The following is a 23,215-nucleotide window of genomic DNA, read 5'->3' as shown; positions in this document are numbered from 1 at the left end:
AAGTTTGATTGCTTTAGCACAATGGTAGTTTATTTCTCTCTCATTACAGCCTAAGATGGGTGTTCTTGTTGTTGGGTGGCTCTCGTCCATGAGGTGATTCAAGGACCCAGGCTCTGCTGTCCTGTAAATTAACTGTCATCTGCATGCAGCTGCCAGAGGGGAAGAATGAGCAAAGGGTGGGCGCACCTGTGTCTTAACACCTGCCCAGAAGTGGCACACATCCTCTGCTCACGTCCACCGGGCTTGGGGTACCGCTCATGGTCAGGAAGGAAAGGAAAACTTTCAGTGGTCTCTCTACAGAATGCTCATCTTCTAGGCTTTGTGGTCAACAGTGGTTTGCAGGACCCTTACTGGCCTGGTTCGAGTTTGTAGAAACACAGAAAAGAGTGTTGCTAACACTCTTTAAGGACGCACAGGCCAGCTCTTTCCACTAGTCTGAAATAGTGAGGTTTTCTCCTGAAAAGGAAGAACGTCTCTGCTCCTCTCACCATCCCCTTACCCCGTGACACTCTCCCAGTGCTTGATGTATCCGGTGGGGGGGAGGGGCAGGGGGGCACTGTTCAATACCTTCCTGACCTCTGCCCAACGAGGGTTGAGAAGAAGGTAGAAAGTCTGAGACGATGAACTAGCTCCATCGTGACTTAGCTGTTTCCTCGGAGGCTTCCTGAGCCCAGGGCGTGTCCTGTATTCTCAAGGCTCCACAGGTACAAAAGCTGAGAGGTCACCCTGGAAGCCCGTGTGGGACGGGAGGGCAGCCAGGGGAAGCCAGCTCCTCCCAGCAGCTGTTTCCACGCTGGACACCTCAAAATGTAATAAGTACATTTAAAATTATTAAAGACTTTCAGTAGGAAGATGAATAAGTTCTGAGTAACCTTATGTACAGCATAGTGATTATAGAAAGTTGTTAAGAACTGAATCACTGTGTTGTACAACTGGAACCAGTATAATACTGTATGTCAGTTATAATTCAAAACAAAAAAGAGAGAGAGACAGAGAGTCACTAAGAGAGTAGATCTTAAACATTGTCACCACAAAAAAGAAAAATAAACAGTAATTATGTGACCTAATGGAGGCGTTAGCAAATGCTATGGTGGTAATCATCTTGCAGTATATGAGATTAAAATGTGCAACATGTTGTATGTTGTACACCTCAATCTTACACAATGTTATATACAAATCATATCTCAATAAAACTGGAAATAAATATTAAAGTCTTTAATTATTAAAGGAAAGCATGAAAACTTTAAGTAGAGATTAAAGTACCATTTTAAACAGTTTTTTTTTTTTTTTAAGGAAAAACAAATAAAACACAGTCATTGAATAAACCACTCTGATTGAGGTAAAAAGTAGGTTAGACACTGATAAAGAGGGAATTACCAAACTGGAAGCTGGAAATGAGTAAAAAAAAAAACTCAAAATACAGTGCAAAGACATCATGATTGAAAGTATGATAGAGAGGTTAAAAGACATAAAGAATAGAATGAGAAGGTCCAACATACACTTAATAAGACTCAGAAGAGCAAGGGGAAGGAAATGAGAGGGAGGAAATATGTGGAGATTATGGCTGAGAAATTCCAGAACTGATATAAGACATTATGTATCAGACTGAAGACATGAATCCTGAACAGAATAAATAAAAATAAATCTGCACCAAAATGCACTTCACTACAACTGCAAATACAAAAGCCAAAGAGCAATCTTAAAAACATCTGGAGCAAAGGCATCTTACCTACAAAGACCATTTGAAGCCAACTTCTTAAGAACAAGAGAGGCCAGAGGACAATGGAATCATAATCTTGAAGGAGCTGAAAGAAAATAACTGTCAACCTCAAATTGTACACCTAGCTACACTTTTCAAGGATATTGTTCAGAAAACAACAAACTAAATGTTACGTAAAGATGAAGAAAATGTCATTAAAAACAGAAAATAATATTTTGGGGTAAGTTTTCAAAGAACAAAGTAAACCAGTGGCAAAATTGCTGCACTGAGACTATATTTTTGTAAAAATCTTTCCAGCTGCTGAACAGCCATCTTTACAGTGGTCAGAGGCCATCACTCTATGTGTGAACTCACTCCAGTGTTTTCTTCTACCTCTGCTCTCCTCAGACAATCTTGGATCGTCTCTTACGCAGACTCTGAAAAGACTTTGCTGAGCAGTGTCGTGGTCTGAGGTATAGATTTTGCACCCGGAAAAGCACTGTGGGCTTGCTTTTGTCTCGGTTGGCGAATGGGTGTACGTGTGGCCGGAAGAGGGCCGTGTGCAGAGGCCAGCGGAGCTGACGGTGGCCGTGCTCATAGTTCACTTGCTGAGAAAGCCTCCGATCTCGAGTGAGAATTGTTCCTACAGCTTACACTTTGCCAGCTATCCCGTTCTTTCTTCTTTTGAGGGTTATGGCTTGCAGAAAATTATCTTTCGTTTTCAACTGAATGTTTGTTCAGTGAGAAATTTTGGTTCAACACATATCTCTTGGAGAAGAAGAGAACAGTTTTGGTTCAACAGGTGTTTCCATTACAACTTGATAATAGGGTTATTGATCTTCATTTCAAGATATGGGTGGTTCAGATTTCAGATATTTTTAATACCAGAAGAGTGGGCTCCTTGGGACCCCTCATGGGCTGTTCTCTCCTCTAGGGAAACTGGTGCTGTCATGTTGGCCCCTCCATCTGGGGCTGGTCCTGGAGGGGTTCAGTACCCCCACCTCCAAATGGAGCTTGCAGAACCTTCTGCTGCAGGAAGCTTCTCACCTCTGACCCACAAGCCCCTCCCAGCTGTGGCAGCTTTGATGTCATGTCTTCCCTGGTGCTGCCGAGGTTGGACAGGTGGCCTCCCCAGCAGAGAAATCAGCCCCTTCAGCGGACTGGTCCTGCCGATCACCGCTCAGCATTTGGCAAAGAGCATGAAGGGGCTACACGGGCCCACTGGCGGAGTGCTGCCACCACCGCTGATGGGGACGGGGAGGGGTCGGAGAGAGCTGGGGAGGAGAGGAGAACTGCAGACCCACCTCTGGAACCCAGCATCACCTCAGTGAAGATAGCCGTCCATCGGTGCTTAGAAACAGCACGGTGCGCAGACGTGCTGAAAGCCAGTGATGGAGGCACCGAGCAGAACATCTTGAACCACATTTAAATGAGGTTTCCCGTTTTGAAATGCGATCGAGCTGGTTTCATGACACCTTATGATATATTATGATATATTATAAGGGTAAATGAAGCCCTAAAAATCAAAGAGACTACGTGAGGAGTAGCTGTGAGCTGAGGAGTGAGAAACCCTGTAGAGGAGAGAGAACAACTGAAGGAAAAACGCATTTTAAATGGTATTGTTTTTAATGAAAGGGGAGATTCTAGGATGGTCTCAAAACTCAAGATTTCAGGTTGGGAAAGAAGTTGAATCTCCTTCAAGTTAGGTAATGAATAAGATTTTTTTTTCAAATCTTAAAAACATGAATACTTTGTAATTAGATGGCAGAGTTTATCCTGGTGGGACTCGAATCAGCTGAAATGTTCATCCTGAACACTGCGATTTTCTCTGCCTGTCTTCTCGTTAGGAAACCAGCTGTGTTCTAGGCGCCAGGGCTGAGTTGCTGTGATCACGGGGTTGCCCTCATTCTCTGGAGATGTGGATGGCCTGCCAGTAAATGGATGCACATGTCACTGCATCTTAGAAAATCAGCTATTATTTGTAGATCTACAGTGAGAATTGGGCACTTACGGTTTCAAAGATTAACCCAAAGGAAACAGTTAAGGATTGAGAGGTTGACCATTTGTGTTGCTATGACAATGGCTTCTCTCTTCACAGACAGGGACAGGAGTTTAGAACATAGCACTAGCATCTTGGGCATAGAGTATATTTTCTGCTCTCACCTGATTCTAAATAAAGTCAGAAAACGAAGTCAGATAAATGGTAGGCTTACCTTCTCTTTGAATGATAATGACTCCTTTAATTCACAGTTGATTCCAGGTGCCAGCTTATCACTCGATTTTTTATAAAATAAGCATGGGTGTAAACAATGTCCTGGTAACTGCCTCGGAAGTTACGACACCCGGTGGGAGCCCCCAAGGCACAGAGAGCACAGGTGGCGCCATGGAAGCCACCGCCAGAGGCAGGGGGACACAGGGTGGCATGTGTGGCAGGCATGCTCCCCTTCAGGGGGCTGAGTTAACCGGAAACCATGAAGATTCTTTTCCTGTGACACTTATCTGCTCTAATAAATTAATATTATTTTGTTGAATGACTGAATAATGGAATGAATGACTCTCAACTGACATATTTGGGAAGAAAAAGTTTTTATCGACCCGGTGGGCTGACTGGCATCTTCTCCCTCCAGAAATGTCAGGAGGGCCCCTGTGCTTGGGACTAACAGGCAGCAACAGCGGCATCTCTGTTTTGTGGGCGCGTCGGCCAAGCCCGCACTGGCAGCCGGTCTGGTGCCTGAGCTCTGAGGACAGTCAGTCAGTGTAGCAAGTGGGCAAGGGGAGGGGGGCCACTGTCTCCTGGGCATCAAGCCAGGGAAGTCACCCTCTCCTGGGGCTGGCAGCCCTCCCAGGACAGAGGTGGCCGAGCCCAGGTTCAGTGTCCCCCAGAAGCTCGCCCTGTGAGGTGGCGGCCTGTTGCTGGGCCTCCTCTTCTCTCCATCCCAGACCTGCCAGTTGTGGGAACGACCAGGTCAAGCTTGCAGACAACGGAGCAGCACCTCTTCCAGGCCCAGCATGAATCCTGGCATTTTTTCTTAAAGCCTGTGTTCATTTCCTGGGGCTGCGGTAACAAAGGACCCAAACTGGTGGCTTCAAACAACAGAAATATATTCTCTCGTAGCTCTGGAGGCCAGAAGATGGAGAGCGAGGTGTCAGCAGAGCCGTACTCCCCCTCTGGAGGGGCCGGGAGGGTCTGTCACAGCCAGCCCCCAGCTTCCAGAAGCTCCTGGGCTGTGGCAGCGCAAGCCCGGTCCTGCCAGGGGGTTCTCCCCACGTGCACATCTGTTTCTTCTCATACGGACACCAGTCCTATTGGATTAGGACCTACACTACCCCCGTGTGACCTCATGTTATTAATTACGTCTGCAACGACCCTGTTTCCAAATAAGGTCACATTCTGGGTCGTGGGGTCAGGACTCCAGCACAGGAACTTGAGGGGACACAATTCAATCCATAACAAAGACCAAATCACTTCAGTGTAGGAACTCTAGGAATCATAGGTTGGGAGCACTGTCGTCGTGCAAACACACGTTACTTTCCGGATTCAGACTAACTGACTAACAAAGTCACCTTCACAGTGGCTGTGCCATGAGGAGGAAGTACTTATGCGTGAGTGAGCAAATGGATGGATGAGTGAATGGATGAGTGAGCAAATGGATGGATGAGTGAGCGAATGGATGGATGAGTGAGCGAATGGATGGATGAGTGAGCAAGTGAATGAATCAGTGAGTGAACGAATGAATGAGTGAACCAGCCCACAGGGCGGTCCTGAGGGGTGACTGAGAAGATGCCAAAGCCCCATCATGTGTTATGTACCCATGAGATGCGTGAACTTGACGTGTTCTACTTTTTGACCGTGGAGGCTCTGGGGGGTGCTGAGAGCTGCCCTTTTCTTGGTGCCTGTTACCCCCACACAGGGATGTGCACTTGGTAAACCTCCCCTCCCCTCCCTCCCCTCCCCTGCCCTCCCCTCCCCTCCCCTGCCCTCCCCTCCCCTCCCCTCCCCTCCCCTCCTCTGCCTTCCCCTCCCTTCCCCTCCCCTCCCCTCCCCTCCCCTGCCCTCCCCTCCCTTGGTGCAGATCAGAACCTCACCTCCTCCCCTCTCCACCCACCTGCCCCCCACAAAGTGCCCCATTTAGAGATGTCAGTAAACAGGTGTCTGAAAGTGAGGATTTCCATCTAAGATGAAAGTCACAGTTCTCACAAGTTAATAGAAGAATCAGACGAAGCTTATTTTCTTGCTGGGTGGACTCAGGTAAAACTGAGCTCCTAAATACCCAGGATTTATGGAATTTGTTGCTAATATTAAAGAGATTTACATTTCTGTGCAGGTTTAATCTGATCACTGCAGGTTTAATCTGATCACTGCGAAATGTTCAGAATACATTGCTGTCTCAAGGACAACTTGATTATGTGGGTAAAAATTAGACCTTTATTTGTAGAAGCCTTTAGACTTTGGGTGCCAATCTATTTAACTCATTCTCTGCAGTTCCTTCAGCCGCCCCCGAAAATGTGTCAGCCGAGGCCGTCAGCTCCACCCAGATTTTACTGACGTGGGCTTCGGTGCCCGAACAGGACCAGAATGGGCTCATATTGGGCTACAAGGTATGTGCTCAGGTGACCTTCCTCTGCTCACGCTGTGAAGGTGCTGGCACCTGTCTCCCCAAACCCGTGAGCTCATGTTTTCCTGCCGATCTCCAGCTCTGGCCTGTTTCCTGATTCCACATCACTTGCCTCATCTACCTTCATCACGGCCTGGAGATGAGACATCAGTGTACCGTCTTCACGTGGGCCAAGACAAGGCACTGAAAGCTCCGAGCCTGTTTCCTCACTTGTAAAGTGGGAGGGATGATGGTAGCTCCCTCCCAAGGTTGGTGTGAGAAGTGGCTTATTCTGTAAAATGCTAAGGACGTATCATTAGATCCCTGCACGTGTGTCTGCACGTGTGTCATCAGCGGTGAGGGTTGGACACCTTCCAGCTTCTCTGGAAGACGTTTCTGGGTTTAGCCTTGTGTGTGTTTACCCAGACCCTTAAAAACCTACTCTGTTTTTGTTCCGTCCCCTCCCCCAAGAAGCAGGACAGATCTTCCTGGATTTGGCCACAAGGCCACGCTTGTCTTATGCGCTGCTGCCTTCTCCTCCCTGCTTTCCATCATTTAGATCCTATTCTCTGTTTCCGCCACCTGTTCTCATGCCCTCCCCCAACCCCGGCATTCTGATGGCTCCCTTCTGGCCCCCTTAGACATGGCGATCCCACTGAGTGGGTTCAGTGACCAGCACTCCACACCCCCTACCTGGACCCTGGAGAAAAGCGCTCGCCAAGCCCTTTTCAAAGTCCTCCCTGATGACCCCCTCTTTTACGGCTTTCTGGTCACTGATCTTAGGGACCAGTTCCGAGAGGGTGAGCTTAGGGAATAAGGAGGAACAGGCGGGCCGTGGAGGGGGCATCTCAGGGTGCCGTGTCTGCGGCGTGGGCAGTAAATAGCCCCGGGGCGGGGCCTCGGGTTCAGGGGGAGAGCACAGGTCTCCTGAGGCAGGAGCCTAATCTCCCAATAAGCCGGGCAAGCGAGTGGCTGCTGGCTGCTTGTACAGGAAGCAGAATGTCTCTGTGTTCCTAGCGAGCCCTGGTTCTAGTGGCTGCCGTTGGGCACCTGAAACCCTGTGAATTACAGCGGGGCGTCTGGCTCTCCCAGTCCGGCCGTGGCTGGGGTACATCTCCAGCTGCCTTCCAGTCTGGAGTCCGGTTGCTTCATCTCCATCTTTCCCCCAAAATGCCAGCGGATAGGAATTAGATCCCTAAGCCCTCAACACAGCTGCCCAGGGAGAGGACCCTCAGTTGCCTGGTCCTTGCCGCGTGGTCCTGAGACCCAGGCCCACCGAGGCCCCTCCTTGCACACCGTCCTCCTGACCGCCCCCCTTGTGTGTCATGCTCAGATCCTGTTCCGCGCCAGAGATCTGGATCCTGAGCCCAGGAGCCACGTGGTCCGAGGGAACCACACGCAGTCCGCGCTCCTGGCCGGTCTGGGCAAGTTCGTGCTGTACGAGCTCCAGGTGCTGGCCTTCACCCGCATCGGGAACGGGGTCCCCAGCTCGCCCCCCATCCTGGAGCGGACCAAAGATGACGGTACGTCGATGGCTGCGCCTTTGCCCGTCTCCCAGGTTTGCTGTCGCCATCCAAACCCCTTGTATGGTTGTCATTTTTAACTTAATTTTCAAAACACTCTTTTTTCTTCGTCTCAGCACAAGAAAACAAAACAAAGTTGTTTTCTGGTCGCTGAGCGCTTCTATGGCCAGTTTCAGCCGGAGTGAATGTTCACGGCCTAATTATCAGCCTGAGCACAATTTCATCGTAGCTCTGCTGTAGGCAGTGCAGTAAAGGCCGGGCAGGCTGGGCCAGAAAAACCGAAGGCCTGGTGGTGTTGGCAAAAACCTGGCTGAAAAACCCCACTGCAGACCCCGTGCCTCGATTCTAGATTCTCTGGGCTTCCCGCTCTCGTTTGCATAGTAAGGGATCATTAGAGGCCCCACAGAGTGCGGTGTGCGACGGGCTCCCAGGGTACCCGGGGTTCGCAGCCGCAGTAACAAGTACACCTTGACGGCATTGTCTAAATCATCAGGAAATACGTTTCTCCACTTTGCAGATGTCAAACACTTAAAGGTTAGCTCCTTTACATGATCTTTGTTAAATAGACTGTGATGAATATTCTGGGGGAGAATGCCAATCTCCCCCCAAAAAACCCAGGCTTAGAAGCAGCTGACAGAAGTGAAACACCCATAGATTTTCTTAAGCATCTTTACTGAAGTAATTAAATCAACCCCCCAACGCACTCTGACCGCTGAGTTGACAACATTCTCTCCGTGTTCCTGGGGGACACCCGTAGCTGGGCCTCCCCTGGGTCAGAAGAAGGGGCGCCTTGAACCTGGTCCTTCCCTGGGAGCTGGTCTCAGGGCAGCTGGGGTCTGAGAGGGACCGTGTGACCTCAAGGTCATGTCTTTGCAAAACTGTGTGGTCTGTCGAGGGCCACACACATAAAAAGTAACGGGCTTTTAGTAACTGTTCCTCAGACTCGGGCAGTTATCATGGTTTCTTCCCAAAGTATAGGCTGGGGCGTCATGGACTGATTTCTCTTTTTCTCTCACAATCCCGATATAAATGTGTTTCTCCTTCCCCTCATTTCGTTGTGATGCAAATGATCAGCCTGGGGGACAGCGAGGGGGCAGAAACCACAGAAGACAGACGTCAGAGTTCCCTATTCGTGAATTGGTCCCGGTGTGTGAGCCCGTGGCCTCCTTCTTTCATTTATTTCACCCGAACACAGGGGTCATAACACGTGTTTATAATTTAAAATACTGTTCTCAACTTAATAGCTCGAGGCGGAATTCAACAGCCCTGGAATGCCTGTAACGCACGTCATTTTATTTTTGTATTGATTGCTGCATGCTCATTTCCTCCTACCTGGGAACCAGTCAGTTCTTAAGTTCCAACGAGAAGTTCCCATGCTGGCCACACACTTACTCGCCTCTCCATTTAAGTAAATATATTTTATGATGGCCATGACCCTATTATTCAATGGTGCCGGGATACGTAGCAGGTTTTTGAATTACTGGTGCACCAGACCACACAGAAGCACTATTACGTGTGTTTGTGGACATTAGCTCTTAATTTTCTGGGACAATGCAGGAGAGGGGTCGTGTGCCTAAGAGAAAAATCACTGGTTATAGCCATGTTACTTGGTCAATAATTGTAACCTCCATTTGGAGGTGGGAGGGACCTTCGGCCACCTTATTTATCTGACACCTGCTTGGTGGATGTCCAGCCCAGGAGAGGAATCAGCTCAGATTGGTGAAGTCTCTCCTGTGACTTGACGTACCCTCTACGATGCTGTTTAACAACTGGGCAGCTAGCCTTAGGTGACACGCTCACAGGACTCGCAGCATAGCTCATGGGCACTGCTTACGCTGCTTGGAAAGCAGATGAGCTGGATTCAAAATGAGGCGTTTCCTCAGAATCGTTAGGGAGACACACAGAGATTCCAAAAGTCACTCTCCCAGAACTTAGAGGAATTCACCCATGAATGGTGTCATCTGCAGTCATGCCTGCCCTCGGCCAGCCCGCAGAATCCTCCCCCATGAGGCCCCGTCGTGTTCCCACATGACATCCCAGCGGTGCCTGGATCTCCGGTCTTTTTTTCCCTTCAGCCCCAGGCCCACCCGTGAGGCTTGTGTTCCCAGAGGTGAGACTCACGTCTGTGCGGATCGTGTGGCAGCCGCCGGAGGAGCCCAACGGCGTTATTCTGGGTAAGGGCGCGGCAGTGACTAAAGGGATCACAGCTTAGAGAGAGAGAACAAATAGATCGATTTCGTCTATTTTTATTAGATGTCTAAGAGGTTAAAGAAAAAAATCCTGTCTACAGCAGCCTGGCATCTTCTGAACTGAGAGACTGCAGCCCTCTAAATGTGTCCTGCGCTAAGGTTTCTTTGCAGAATGAAGTTTACATTTTGTTAGCCCAGAATTTCGTGTTCGTTCATGGTTCGTGGCAGTACCATTTGCAGTTGACTTTCCGTCCGCTCTGAAATAACCCAGCTATTTTGATGTGTGTTTGGAAAACCACGGGCTTGTTTTTCATAGAAGATTCACTCCCGGGCTTTGCTCCGAAGTCCCAGAAACGTCTGTCTTCTGCTGCAGGGCCTGCACCTAACCCTTTGAGGAAGTTTCCCAAGTGATCTGCATGCTTAGGTCTCAGGGAAATGGTTTACTCTGAACTTTTCATTCAGAGCGCCAGCTCTGATAACTTTGATGAAAAGCCTTAATTTGTCCTAGTTTCCCAAAGGCAGCAAATTTTATTTTAAAAAATCATCAGCCCCTTTTTTTGTTCACCCTTTCACCAGGACAAATTAAGGGCCTCGGATATGCCAGGGCTCGTGCTCAGAGTGGTAGGTAAGGAGTGAATAAGATGCAGGTGGGCCGTCCTCGCAGGGTAGACACCAGCGACACTACCACGTGGTCGCGATGCGGTAGGGGTTCCAGGAAATGCCTGCAAGCCGCGCCTCCTGGGCCAGGGGGCTCAGTGGGCGGAAGGCATGGTCGGGCTTTATCTTGAGGATGAGTCGTAGCAAACCACAACTTGGGTCCGCTAGCCCGCGCCCACTAAAGCCAATCTACTGACATTGGGTTGCGGTGAAGGAAAGCGCGACCTTCATTGCAGGGCAACAAGCAAGGCGTCCAGGGCAGCTGGTGCTCAAAACACCCAACTCCCCGAAGCGTTTCAGCAAAGCAGTGTTAAAGGCCAGGCGACGGAGAGGGGTCGCGGGGTGTGTGATCGGCTCACGCGCAGCTCTCTGAGTGGTTGATGGTGAGGTCACAGGGCAGTGTCGCAGGGGTTCACGTGATCAATCCTCAGCCTCCAGGAGGTCTGGGGGCTACGTTATGTGCTGAGGGTCATCGAGTAGTTAACGTCTTCCACGTGGTGGAGGTTTGAGCGTCTGTAAAACAACTCGGGGTAAGCGCATCAGATACTGTTATCTGGGTGCCTCAGAGAGGAGCTGCAGCAGAGGGTACGGGGAGGGTCCATGCTGGGAAGGCCCCGTAGGGTCCCGCTCGGTTGCATAAGTGGTTTCCAAATCCTTGAACGGAGCGCTGCCTTTTGCCTGTGGGAGCACAGACCTCCCAGAGGGAGACGTGGGCTGGGCCGGGCTGTGAACCGCTGGGAAGGCCGTGCTTCGCGTGCAGGAGGGGCCAGAGGCCCAGACCTTGCAAAGTGGGCCTTTAAAGGCCAGGCACGAGGCCCGGCGTACGCGCCAGACGCAGGCCAGCCCTGAAATGCGGTATTAACCTCCTGCCCACCCACGGCAGACCCCACGTACGCCTGCTTGGGTACCGGGGATTGACAGTAGGACCACAATCACGGCTTACAAACAGCAGTAAAATGCACCACTGAGACCTGCTTTTGAGCTGAGGATTATAAGATTTGGTTTAGAAAAGGGTTTCACTTCATTTTTTTAAAAAAATTTGCAAATCTGTGCTGAGGACCATTGGGAGTCACCCAAGGACCTTGAGCAGCGAAGTGACACGATCGGATATGTCTTTTGGATAATATCTGGCAGCCGTGAAAAGGGTGAACAGAAAGGCAGATATTTATTGAGTTCTGGCTTCATTAAGACGGCGCCTGGGGCTCCCAAGTCATCTGCACAGCAGGCCAGGGGCCCTTCGGCTCCACTCTTTCCTTCTGCAGTTCCTGCAGCCACTTTGCTGTGACGACAGTGTTTCTGAACTAGGTGACCTCTGGAACTGCAGGTTCTTGCTATTAAAATCACGATAAACAGCCGGAGAAGGCTCTGTTGCAGTGTGCATTTCGGCTCCCGCCAGCTGGGGGACCATTGCAGGCCGGTCTCGGGCCCTGGGGCGGGAGTGCTCTGCGGAGCGGCTACTCGCCGGGTTTCCTGGAGCCCGCGCGCCGGCAGGGCCTGCCCCCGGCTCAGCACCCAGCCTGCAGCCTTCCCTGGAGCAAGCAGGGCGAGCCGCCTGTTTACCCAGGGGATGCCCCACCACGCTGTGGAGCAGGAAGCATTTTCAGAGCACAAGATGTGAAATTCCACCTGTCACTTCCAGCCCTAGGAGCCTTCCAGAGCGGGGTTCTCTGTGAGGAGCGGGGGCCCCGGCTGCTGGAGAAGGAGTCCCTGCTGCCCCAGGTCCCCGCCACCGCCTCTGCTGACACCCCGGCTCGTCCCGATTCTGGGATCATCTCTGTGCTCTCCGCAGCTTTCCTGGGCCGATAAGAATTAGTTCTGACAGCAGGACTCCACGGGGATGTGCAGAAGGAAAGTGTGCCCTTGACGTGGGATTCCCTCTTCGCACAGACAGCCGTGTGCTCTGGTTTTGTTGCTGTGGCTTTGAAGTGCTCATCCGAGGGCTTCCCTGCCGACACGGCGAGGTTCTGGCCCCAACCAGCTCTGAGCCGTGGTACTCGCCTGGCTCCTTGCCAGGAGAGACCCCCTTCCCCGGGCCGCTGCTCTTCCTCTGGCAGTCGCATCAGATGGCATCTCTGCCTGCGGCCTACCCCCTCGCCCATCCCGACCTGGGCTGGGCTCTTCTCCTCTTTGCTCCCAAAGCACCTGCGCTCACAGTCACAGCACGAATCCTCCGTCCACAGGAGACCGGCGGCTCACTTTAGAATCGTGTCACCTACTTTTAAGGGTGTCTTCAACATCAGTTTTTCTGACCATAAAAGCACGTGTACAATGCAGATAATTTAGATAGCGTTTCACATTCATCCAGTTTAGAACCACAGAAAGTCTGGCGATCCCCAGCAGAGGGGAGGGTTTGGGGACGCAGCGTCACACACTCTTGTTGGGAGCGTGACCTGGCACAGCTGCGGTGGGGCGATCCGGGCATGGGTGCACCCCGTACCCCAGCTGCTCTCCCTCTGGGTCTTAACCCTGGAGAAATCCTCACACCTGTTCACAGGAAGAAACGCACAAGGAGATCCACTGCAGAGCTGCTTTAAAGAACAGAAAATTTTAAAAAAGAAGGAACTGGAAACAATCCAAATGTCCATCAGTAAGGCAATGAAAAGGTAAATTGCAGGCTATTCATTACAGCAGAAATCACGGTAGCAATTAAAGTAATGAACAAGACCTACATGTGTCAACATGAATAAGTCTCACAAACATCTGTTGAGTGAAGAAAAGCAAGTTGCAGAAGAATATATCCAGCTTAAGAATGTCTCTGTACATTTAAGCACTCCACAGACATTACCATGTATCATTTATGGCTACACGTATATAGTAAAAGTATAAAAACTTGGCAGGAATTTGCAGTAAGTTGAGAATAGGGGTTACCTTTGAGGAAGAGGATCCAATAAGACCACCAGGATAGCTTCAACTTTTTTCTGTCATATTTTCTCTCTTATAAAAACAAAAACAAAACATAAAAATTTGGCAAAATCTCAAGATTTGTTCAGTGTGTGATGAATACATGGGTGTGTGATCTATATTATTCCAAGTATTTTTCTGCATGTTTGAAATATTTTATAATTTAAAAAGGGCAACTATAAAATAAAAATAGCATATTCACTAAAAAATTCTTAAATAAAATTCACAAAAGTAACAAGAAGAAAATGGAAATCACCCACAATTCCACCACCTAAAAATGTCAACTTTTTTTCTCCCAGTCATTTTCTAGTATTTGAACTGTAAAATAGTTCATACTTACAAAGGAGTCTCTTCATGCTAGTGTATTTATGTTATAGTGAATAATAAAAAGATACAGATGTCCCTGCTCCCAGTTGAAGACGTAGAACGCCACCAGTACCGTTGAAACCCCAACAAGAGGTAGACACGCCCCTGAATTTTGTGTTTGTCATTGCTTTCTTTTCCTTTATGATTGTACTAGTGTTATGTTGAAGCCCAAACAACTTAATATTAGCATTGCACGCTATACACTTTGTATAAGTTCCCGTTACATATTCTTCTGTGACTTGCTTTTTCTTTCCACCTTGTGAATCTTGGCTTGTCTCTATGGCGGCATCAACGTGCTCCCGGGTGGTCCAATCCTGCGTACAGCAGGTCACCCCTCTGTTCTCTGACATGGACATTCGGAGGCTCCCCTTCTGGTGCACCTGTGCCCACCTAGGCACAGCCTCCTTGGGTCATAGAGTCTGCACATTTTCCACTTTACACAGTGACGCCAGACTGTTTTCCTAAGTGGTAACCCCAGTTTACCCTCCCATCAGCAGGCACGTGGGTCCCCATCGCTTGATACACCTTTGCCAACACTGGGTAGACTCAAGACTTTAATTTTTTGTGCCATCCTGGAAGGCTCAGTGGTGTCTCCTTGTGGTTTTATGCTGGATTTCCCCGTCAGCAGATGAGCCGGGCCTTCCTTGTTCATTTGTCCCTGGGCTGCCCTGGGCATCTTAATGTCTCTGAAATGCTGTTCCCGTTTCCTCTCCAATCCGTACCATTTCTCCTTCCCTCTTGCCAGTTCAACGGTGCACTTAGAAGGTTTCCTTTACTTAATATCATGTTTATTTTTTTTTCCTTTCTATTATGGTTTATTACAGGATATTGAATATAGTTTCCTGTGCTGTACAATAGGACCTTGTTGTTCATCCATTCTATATGTGATAGTTTACTCATATTTATTATTTTTAAATGACAGGAAGGCTTTTCATCTGAGACTACCATCCTTAGAGGTAAATGTTTGTAGCATTTCTGGTGATTTCCTCAGGATATAGTCCTAGGAGTAGAATAACTCAGAGCAGGTGTTAGGACATTTTTAAGGATCTTCACACACATTTCAAATTTTCAGAAACACTGTGTTAATTAGCCCATGTCACCCCACCCTCACCAGCACTGGGTGTTAGCTTGGCCAGTTTGATAGGTAAAGTATACTATTTATATTTTGAGGGGATATTTTCAAAGTTTCTTGGCCACAAGTATTTTTTTTCCTCTTGGGAATTTCCAGTTTATGTCCAGTATTAGTTTGCTAGGACTGCATGAAATACCACAAGGTGGGCGGTGTAAACAACAGAAATTTATTTTCTGTCACTTCTGGAGGCCGGAAATCCAAGATCCAGGTGTTGGTAGGGTTGGTTCCTCCTGAGGCCTCCCTCCCTGGCATGTAGACGGCCGTCTTCTCCCTGTGTCCTCACATGGTCTGCCCTCTGCGTGTGTCTGTGTCCTGACCTCCTTTCCCTAACACCAGTCCTATTGGATTAGGGCCCACCCACATGACCTCACGTTACCTTAATCACCTCTGTAAAGACCCCGGCTCCACATACAATCATATTCTCAGGTGCTCATGGTTAGAACTTTAACATATGAATCTGGGGAGGGGACACAGTTTGGCCCATAACATTGGCCCTTTGACCATTGTTTCTTGGGGACTCACCCTTTCCTTGTTGATTTTCACATACTCTTTACACACTGGCAGCAACATAAAGACCCAGTGGCTGAGCGGCCTGGCCCTGAGGTCGCATCTGGGCTGGAGGCCTGGCTCTGGGGTCAGGACCTTCAGTTCAGTAAATATTAGCCCATATGATCACTAAGAATATTAAGTGTCACATCTGTTGCCAAAGTTTTCCCTCTTAGTTTCGGTTATAGTGCTTTTCACATAAACTTTAAAAGCTCACATCATCGAATCTGTTTGTTTGGCTTTTTCCTGGTGGGTCGAGCGGTCACTCTCACGTGCAGACAGGCCTCCTCTGCTGGGGTTCAGAGTGCACCAGGGTCCCTCCGTTCTTTGCTCTAAAGTGACAGTCCTCAGGAGTTCCCTGGTGGTGCAGTGGTTAAGAATCCGCCTGCCAATGCAGGGGACACGGGTTCGAGCCCTGGTCCGGGAAGATCCCACATGCCGTGGAGTGACTAAACCCGTGTACCACAAATACTGAGCCTGCGCTCTAGAGCCCACAAGCACAACTACTGAACCCACGTGCCACAACTACTGAGCCTGTGAGCCGCAACTACTGAACCCACGTGCCACAACTACTGAAGCCCGCGAGCCTAGATCCCGTGCTCCCCAACAAGAGAAGCTACTGCAACGAGAAGCCCGCGCACTGCAACGAAGAGTAGCCCCTGCTCACCGCAACTACAGGAAGCCCGCGCAGCAACGAGGACCCAACGCAGCCAAAGATTAATTAATTAATTAATTATTTTAAAAAGTGACGGCCCTCCCCTCTCCTCCCCACCCCGGACTCGCAGTGACATGGCCTGAAGCCCCACCACGGGCACTGGCCGGGCGTCGTGTCCACGGGGACCTCAGGGCAGGTGTGGCACGACAGAGGGTCGCACGCGGCCCAGCCTCTTCGGGCTGCAGCGGGTGAGACGCAGCACGGGCTGCCCCCTTTGAGCCTCCCCTGTGTTTTAAACCCTGCGTGGCGGACAGGCTGGGTGGAGGGGGCAACCCCGCAGCCACGTGGCCGGGCGCCGACCTCGGCGAGTGAATTCACACCAGTCACTTAGTCTCCGTGTGCCTGGGCTTCCCCACCCTCAAGGGGGGCGGCGTGTACCTCCCTGGTAGGGCCAGTACGCGGTGCACAGAGAAGCCAGAACAGGGCCCGCCTCCTAGCAAGTGCCTGGCCAGCGCCAGCTGGAACGCTGTGGCCGTTCGGCGTCTCACCCCTTCTCTCGGACCGGGGAGTGTTCTACATCGCTGTGTATTTACACTCAGTACTTACTCCGCACCCACCAAGGGCGGGTGGCACGGCTTTGCTCTCCGCCACCCTGGCGGCTGGAACGGAGGGTTTATGCTGGAAGGCAGCATGGGGCCAGGTTACAGGACGCCCCTGAGGCACTGAGAAGTTTGGGTGTGGATCTGTAGTCCCTGGGGGTCACTGAAAAATCACAAAACTCCAGGTAAGGAGGGGGTCGTACTTTAATCCTTTGACGGTTCCAACCGTGGCCAAACAGAGGCTAAATGAAAGAGTGCTCCGCGTCCCTCCAAAGTGGGAGACATCACACTTGAGCCTGCGTGGCTGTAACGGCGTTGAGTGGTCATCGTAACGAACGCTGTCTTGGGTAACCTGTCACCTGGATATCATTACAGCCAGCGCACTAAATGGTAGATGCTGTAGGAAAGACGGGAAAACAATTTCTAAAGGTTCAGACTGGTGTCCACAGGGGACAAAGGAAAACATCTTTCTTCGAGACTCACTTTGCATCCAGGGGCCTTGAATCAGTGTTCCCGCTCCGGCGGCGTGGCCTTCTGAGTACATAACCACCTCTGCAGCGAGTGCTTTTGTAATCTATACCAAAGCGTGTTCTTGCATTTCCAAAAGAGATTAACAGCGTGAAACACTGGGGGCGCCTAGAAGGAAAAACACTTGCTTATTTGTGTCAGTATTTTACCCGGGAGAGCTGGCGGCATTTAGAGCCTTGCTTTGGGGGGCGTGGTGGGAGCCACCTGAGAGCGGCCATCCCTCCCCCACTTGCCAGCTGCCCCACAGTCCCTCAAATGCTGTTACGCTCAAGTGATGCACGTGCTCTTCAAACCCACGCGGGTCCGCCCTGCCAGACACGCCAGACCCTCCCCCTCTGCCCGGTTAGAAGTCAGCTTGCCCAAGACGGCTGCACCTTGACCTTCAGCTTATCACACGAGGGTGAGTGAGAACTCTGCTGGGAATTAGGGGCTCGACTGAGTACGATCCGAGTTCGCAAATGCATCATTTCCTCCACTGTTGCATCTGTCTGCCCCCAGCCCTCAAACGGATAAGCCATAAAACCAGCGAGCCGGGTGGCATCTGGGCTAGGCTGACGCTTGCCCGCAGGGAGACTCAGCTGCTGTGGGTTCTGCGAACCAGGAATGGGCGTTGGTGGGGCTGTCACCAGCCACACCCCACAACAGTGCCTGCAGAGGGGCCGGCAGCACCGGACCCCACTCGTGGCCTTGGCCTCGAGGCCCCGGGGATGGTCACCGCACAGGTGACTCTCAGATCGACGCCTTTTGTTTGCCCAGGAAGCATCCAGTCTTTATAAAAGCCTGCCACCACCTAAAATGTCTACATGATTCTCTCAAAATAATTCTGGGGCCCTTCGACAGCCAGCTCATTGAACCAAGGCGGCCGAGACCCCCCACAAAGGCCTCCCGTCCTCAGCAGCGTGTCTCAGACTCTCCTGCTTGCGCCTCCCCCGCGGGCGGCCCGGAACCTGCCTCCTGCTTGGAGCCTCGTCCCCTCTGGGTCCTGATTTTCTAGACGAGCCACGTTTCCTCATCTCCCGGGCACTTCCGAGCTGCTCAGGCTTCTCTTGCCCGCGGTTTTCATCTTCGCCTTGGGGCCCCGCGGCTCGTACGTGGCCTTGCTTCTCCAAATGCCTGTGTCAGCACGATTCACCATGACCTTCAACAGCAGGCTGTTCTGGGCGCCTCTCCTCCCGCCGTGGGTCCCTCTCCCTGTTCCTTCCTCGCGTGGCCGTGGCCTCTGACCTCACGTCGCTGACATTCAGCTCGTGTTTCTGTGCTTCCTGGACCCAGAATCACATGACGAGCCTTGTCCCCCAAACGCCCTCATCCCTCTGCTCTCCCCTCCTTGCTCCTGACCTGCGAGCCAGCGCTCGGCTGTTTCTCTTGGCCGTTTCTGTGTAGAAGCCTCTCCGTTGTTCATCACGTCCGTGTCAAGGTGAGGTGCGGGTATTCATCTCTATCGACACACCACAGAACGGGGACAGTAGGGATATTGTCTCTCTTTTAGGGCAAATAACAGGAAGATACAAATATATCCCTCGGGCCGAGGAATTTTCTCCCAGTGGCTCCATGTGGGACCCGGATCAGGTAGAACAGCCCAGATGTCATGCAGTTCTCTGGGTAGACTGGAGCCCTCGGGGCTCAGGCAGAAATACCCATCGAATGGGAAGCATCCCGTGTGGGGCAGAGCCCCAGCCTCTCTACCCCTGCCACCCTGCTGTGCAGCTCAGTGCTCATCTCCCGGCAGCTTGGCCACGGTGACCCACAGCAGGCCTGTGGACTGGACAGGCAGGGCGTGCATCCTTTGTGTCACTGTGCTGTCCCGCTGCACACTTTACTGTCCTCGTGTCCTGCCTTTACAGCCGGCACGGCGCCCTGGCTGCGGCCGGGCCGAAGGCTGGTCTCTGCAGCCGTGGGTGAGCCCGCCCGCTCCTCGCCGCCTGTCTGTCCCCCGCTCAGACGTGGCAGCTTTGGCTCCAGGCCCTGCCGCGGGGGACCTGACCCGCCCCTCGCCTGAGCCCCTCCCTGCACAGGCACCCCAAGGCTCTTCCAGGCACCCCATTTCTTCGGCTGCTTTCTGAAACAACGTGTCCCCTCCAGAAGGGACGTCGCCCACGGGGGTTCGTGCTGGAGTGCAGCCTCTGGCCGGGCGACGTGCTTCTTGCTGCATCTGAAAGCTCTCTGATTTCTCCCGCTCTTCCACAGTCACCTTGAAAATATCCCGTTGGGTGGCCAAGTTGTTTTCTATTTTGTCCCCCTTTCCCTGACATCATCAGGATCCTATCATTTTAGAGCAGGAGGGAGCTCTGTCCTGTTTACTGGGTGCCCCGCGCCCCCGTCCTCGGGTGTGACATGGAGACGCTGTCATGTGCCCCGTGGACCGTGGACCATAGACCACTGCGAGGTCTGCACGTGGCAGGGGTGACGCGCCTGGAGTACAGGGGCCCTGATGAGCGGGGGCTGATGTTTTTCTTTATTCGTAGCTAGAAACAAAAAGTCGAGAGTTGACACTTGCCCGAGGTGAGAAAAGCTAGGCTGGGTTAGGACCCGGGTCTCCTGACGACATCCTGCTACGTGGTCAGGGGCTTCTGAGAGACAGACAGACAGACAGACAAGAGACCATCTAGAAGCATTACAACACACCATCCAATGCCAGGATGGCGAGGAGGCCGGCAAGAGAAAGGACAAGGAGTGAGCGAGGGACCATGGGAAGGCACCGCCCAGGTGGAGGTGAGGTCAAGGGTCACCCTAGGGTCGTGCTCTGGGGGCGGGGGAGGGCAGAGGTGGAGCCTTTGATGGAGAGCAGACCTGAGCCAGCCCAGGAAGGGGAGGGGAGGGGAGGACCTTCAGGGAGACCGGTTCCCATTTCGTTCCCAAATCCCAGCTCACAAAGATGTGCCTTTGAACAAAATCTGAGTTTCATCCCAGGATTTTTAACTCCAGTGGCAGATAATCTGAGAAGAGATGAAACCTCATAAAGAATAAAGGGTAAAGAAAGCACATCTGTAATCATGTCCTGTTCCTAAAAGTGTATGCATCCTCATTAATTCAGGCTTACTAGGTGAAAGGTGATTTGAATTAATGAGGAGTCTTAATGACACACACATGACTCTCCGAAATACGAAGGGACAAGTTAAGGGACCGAACGCTGGCTGGTGGGGATCATGCGGGGAGCTCCCTGACGGGTGTCGGGGGCCCCCGGGACGCCGAGTGTTAACTGCACGGCAGCGGCCGCCCCGGTGTTCCCGGTGCCTGGGCGTGCTGGTCGGGTGGTTTCTGCTTGTCCCGCCGTCTCAGGTGTAGACATGCTGTCTCACACTCTGAAAAAGAAACATGGTCAGCTCAGTCCTACGCAGAAATTCAGTGTGTACGCAGACAGGGCCCGGGTCTCAGACATACATACATTCATCTGTTTTTAACGGAAAGTTACTTCTTTGTTCTTTGGGGAGGGTTGGTATCTCTTCATCACTAAGAGTGGTATTCGAATGGCCGTACTCACTCACCCTGGGCCACGCCTCCCTCTTGAGGTTTTTAAAGTATTGTGTTTGATCATGTTCTTATTGGGGGTCTTTGCTGCCTGTGTAGTCTTTGTGCTGGATTGTAAAGTTCGGTTTGCCTGTGCAAAATACCTTTCCTTAGTTCCTTGCTTTAGTTTGGGAATGTGCGTGTGATAATGACGTTGGTCAGTTGCTTTCGTACCTGTACGAAAGGCACAGACAGACTTTCCTCCAGTGGCCAGGGAGACATAGAGGTCCCCAGTCCCCTGTGAGGCTTGCTGCAGACTCTGTGGATGAACCACATGCCCACGCGGACCGTGCCACCCTCGGACAGAGGCTGCCTCCATGCCGTCTGGTCTCCTCCTGTGCCCCTCGAAATCTGCCGATCGTGGGCGTCGCTTTTCACCTGCAAATCCTGACAATATAAAAATAATAATACGACACCTAAAAGCCGGCGTAGATGTACTGAGGTCAGAGCTGGTGTAAAAACATGGATTTATATCACTCTCGTAGCAGTGGGTGAGCTTCAGAAGAGAGCTGGGGGTTAATACCTCAAATAACAGAGAGATAAATGGATCTAAAGTGTAAAGGCCCAGGCCAGGGAAGAATACAAGCAATAATGTAACTAATCAGGATGGATGGTGTGAGAGACAAGGGGGAGGTGAGCGCTTCCACCACGGGTCACGGTGAGGAGCCAGCGGGTGCTGTCGAAAGTCGGAGGACCGAGTTCATCACGTCACCTGGGACTCTCAGGGGTGAGGAGCCAGCGGGTGCTGTCGAAAGTCAGAGGACCGAGTTCATTGCATCACCTGGGACTCTCAGGGGTGAGGACCAGAAGGACCAAAACAGACACAAACCCCCTGGAGGATCGGAAGGGAAACCGACTCTGACAAAGCAAATGCCGACCGCAGAGGTGTTAACGGTGAAGCGGAAATGAGTAGTAGCAGGACCTACAACGGGCTACAGGGAGTGGCACGTTCTCCCGGACCCTGGAGCGCAGCCCGGGCACATGCTCCCACATCTTGTGGCTCCCGGGGCACCGTCGTCCCTGGGAGACACGCTCTTCTCGTGGGGCAGGACACCAAGGGCCCCACTCCCTTTGCTGGGAGCCTGGGGCGGATGCTTTCGCTTCTCGGGACAGTGTGACTCGGTGGAGAGTGAAGGCTTTGGAGCCGGACGGATGCAGGGCTCAGGCCAGCTCTGCTGGTGACTTTCTGTGTGACCTCAGGCAGACTGCTTACCTCTCTGAGCTCTGCTGCTCCCTGGCAGGACCACCGGAGGCTCGGGGGGCGAGGACCGTCAGGCGTGCAACAGGAGGGCTCTGCCGCGGTGGCCACGCTGACCACATTGCCCTCGTTCTCAGGACGCTAGGTGTCCGGGAGTCTCAGAGCTTGGGCTTGGGCTCCCGATGCACCCGACCTCCAGACGCCCCCTCCCCCAGGACCAGGCAGGGGCGAGGGAGGTGCTAGGGGAGGTCCAGGAGAAGAGCCCCCGGTCGTCGGTCAGTGGATGGGAAAGGACAGGTGTCCAGCAGGACACCCCGGGACAGCTGGCCGCCACGGCGGGGAGGATGGCCATCGGAGGCAGAACAGAGCTGTAAGAGCCTGTCCAGGGTCCTGCAAACATGCTGTGACGGTGCTCACTGTGGACAGGGCTGGGCTGCCGGCCCCCGTCTGTGTGGCCGTGGTAGTGACCCGCAGTGGTTAGGGGCTGAGTGCTAGAGCACACTCTGCGTCTGACACCACAGGATCGTCCTCCTGGCCCCCCACGTGGCGGGCGGGCTGAGGCTCCTTACGCAGGTGGGCAGGTGCCGGGAAGCTTGGCCACTGATGGGGCCAAAGGCTGTGTGAGTGGGAGGACCGCAGGAGCAGGGATGCCCACCCGGGGCAGGAGGCCACGGAGACGCAAGCTGCTTGAGGCCCGGAGGCCCTGTCCCGAGGGCCAGCAGCCCATCTCCACAGGGGCCGTCACACCCACGGGACGCCCTGCGAAGGCAGAGCTGGGTTCAGCGCTGCTGGCCTGGTCCCCTGAGGGTCCCTGTTGAACTGAGTGGCTTGGCTGTCATTAGCGGTGTGGAGGTCGCGGCACCGCCACTTCTGGTCTTAGCGCAGGACTCAGAGGCTGGACCGCAGTTGTCTGGGAGCCCAGGAGACTCGGGCCGGGTCTGCAAGCCCGCTCTGCCTCTTCAGATGCGGGCCGAGGGGCCCCAGCAGGGCCTGGTGGGGGAGGCCTGGTCCTTAATGAAGTCCGATCAATCATGAACCCTTGATGATCAGGGGACTTTGAGAGACGGTCAGAGCCGGGGGCCTGCCCCGAGCTGATGTACTCCCTTCTGCTTCCTCGACA

General features: G+C 52.2%; 1 protein-coding gene across 1 annotated transcript in view; it reads left to right on the top strand.

The window, feature by feature from the left end:
* The window catches only part of SDK1 (sidekick cell adhesion molecule 1), a 539,910-nt gene that overhangs the window by 430,872 nt on the left and 85,823 nt on the right, over positions 1-23,215 (top strand). The window contains exons 25-27 of the mRNA XM_059896610.1: positions 6,183-6,298; positions 7,628-7,817; positions 9,893-9,991. Of these exons, the coding sequence (XP_059752593.1) occupies positions 6,183-6,298; positions 7,628-7,817; positions 9,893-9,991 (405 nt within the window). The remainder of the gene's footprint in view (positions 1-6,182; positions 6,299-7,627; positions 7,818-9,892; positions 9,992-23,215) is intronic.

The sequence above is a fragment of the Balaenoptera ricei genome, chromosome 15 (assembly GCF_028023285.1).
Source record: "Balaenoptera ricei isolate mBalRic1 chromosome 15, mBalRic1.hap2, whole genome shotgun sequence".
NCBI lineage: Eukaryota > Metazoa > Chordata > Mammalia > Artiodactyla > Balaenopteridae > Balaenoptera > Balaenoptera ricei.
Note: the sequence above shows the minus strand (reverse complement) of the source record. Positions and strands in the feature narration are given on the sequence as shown.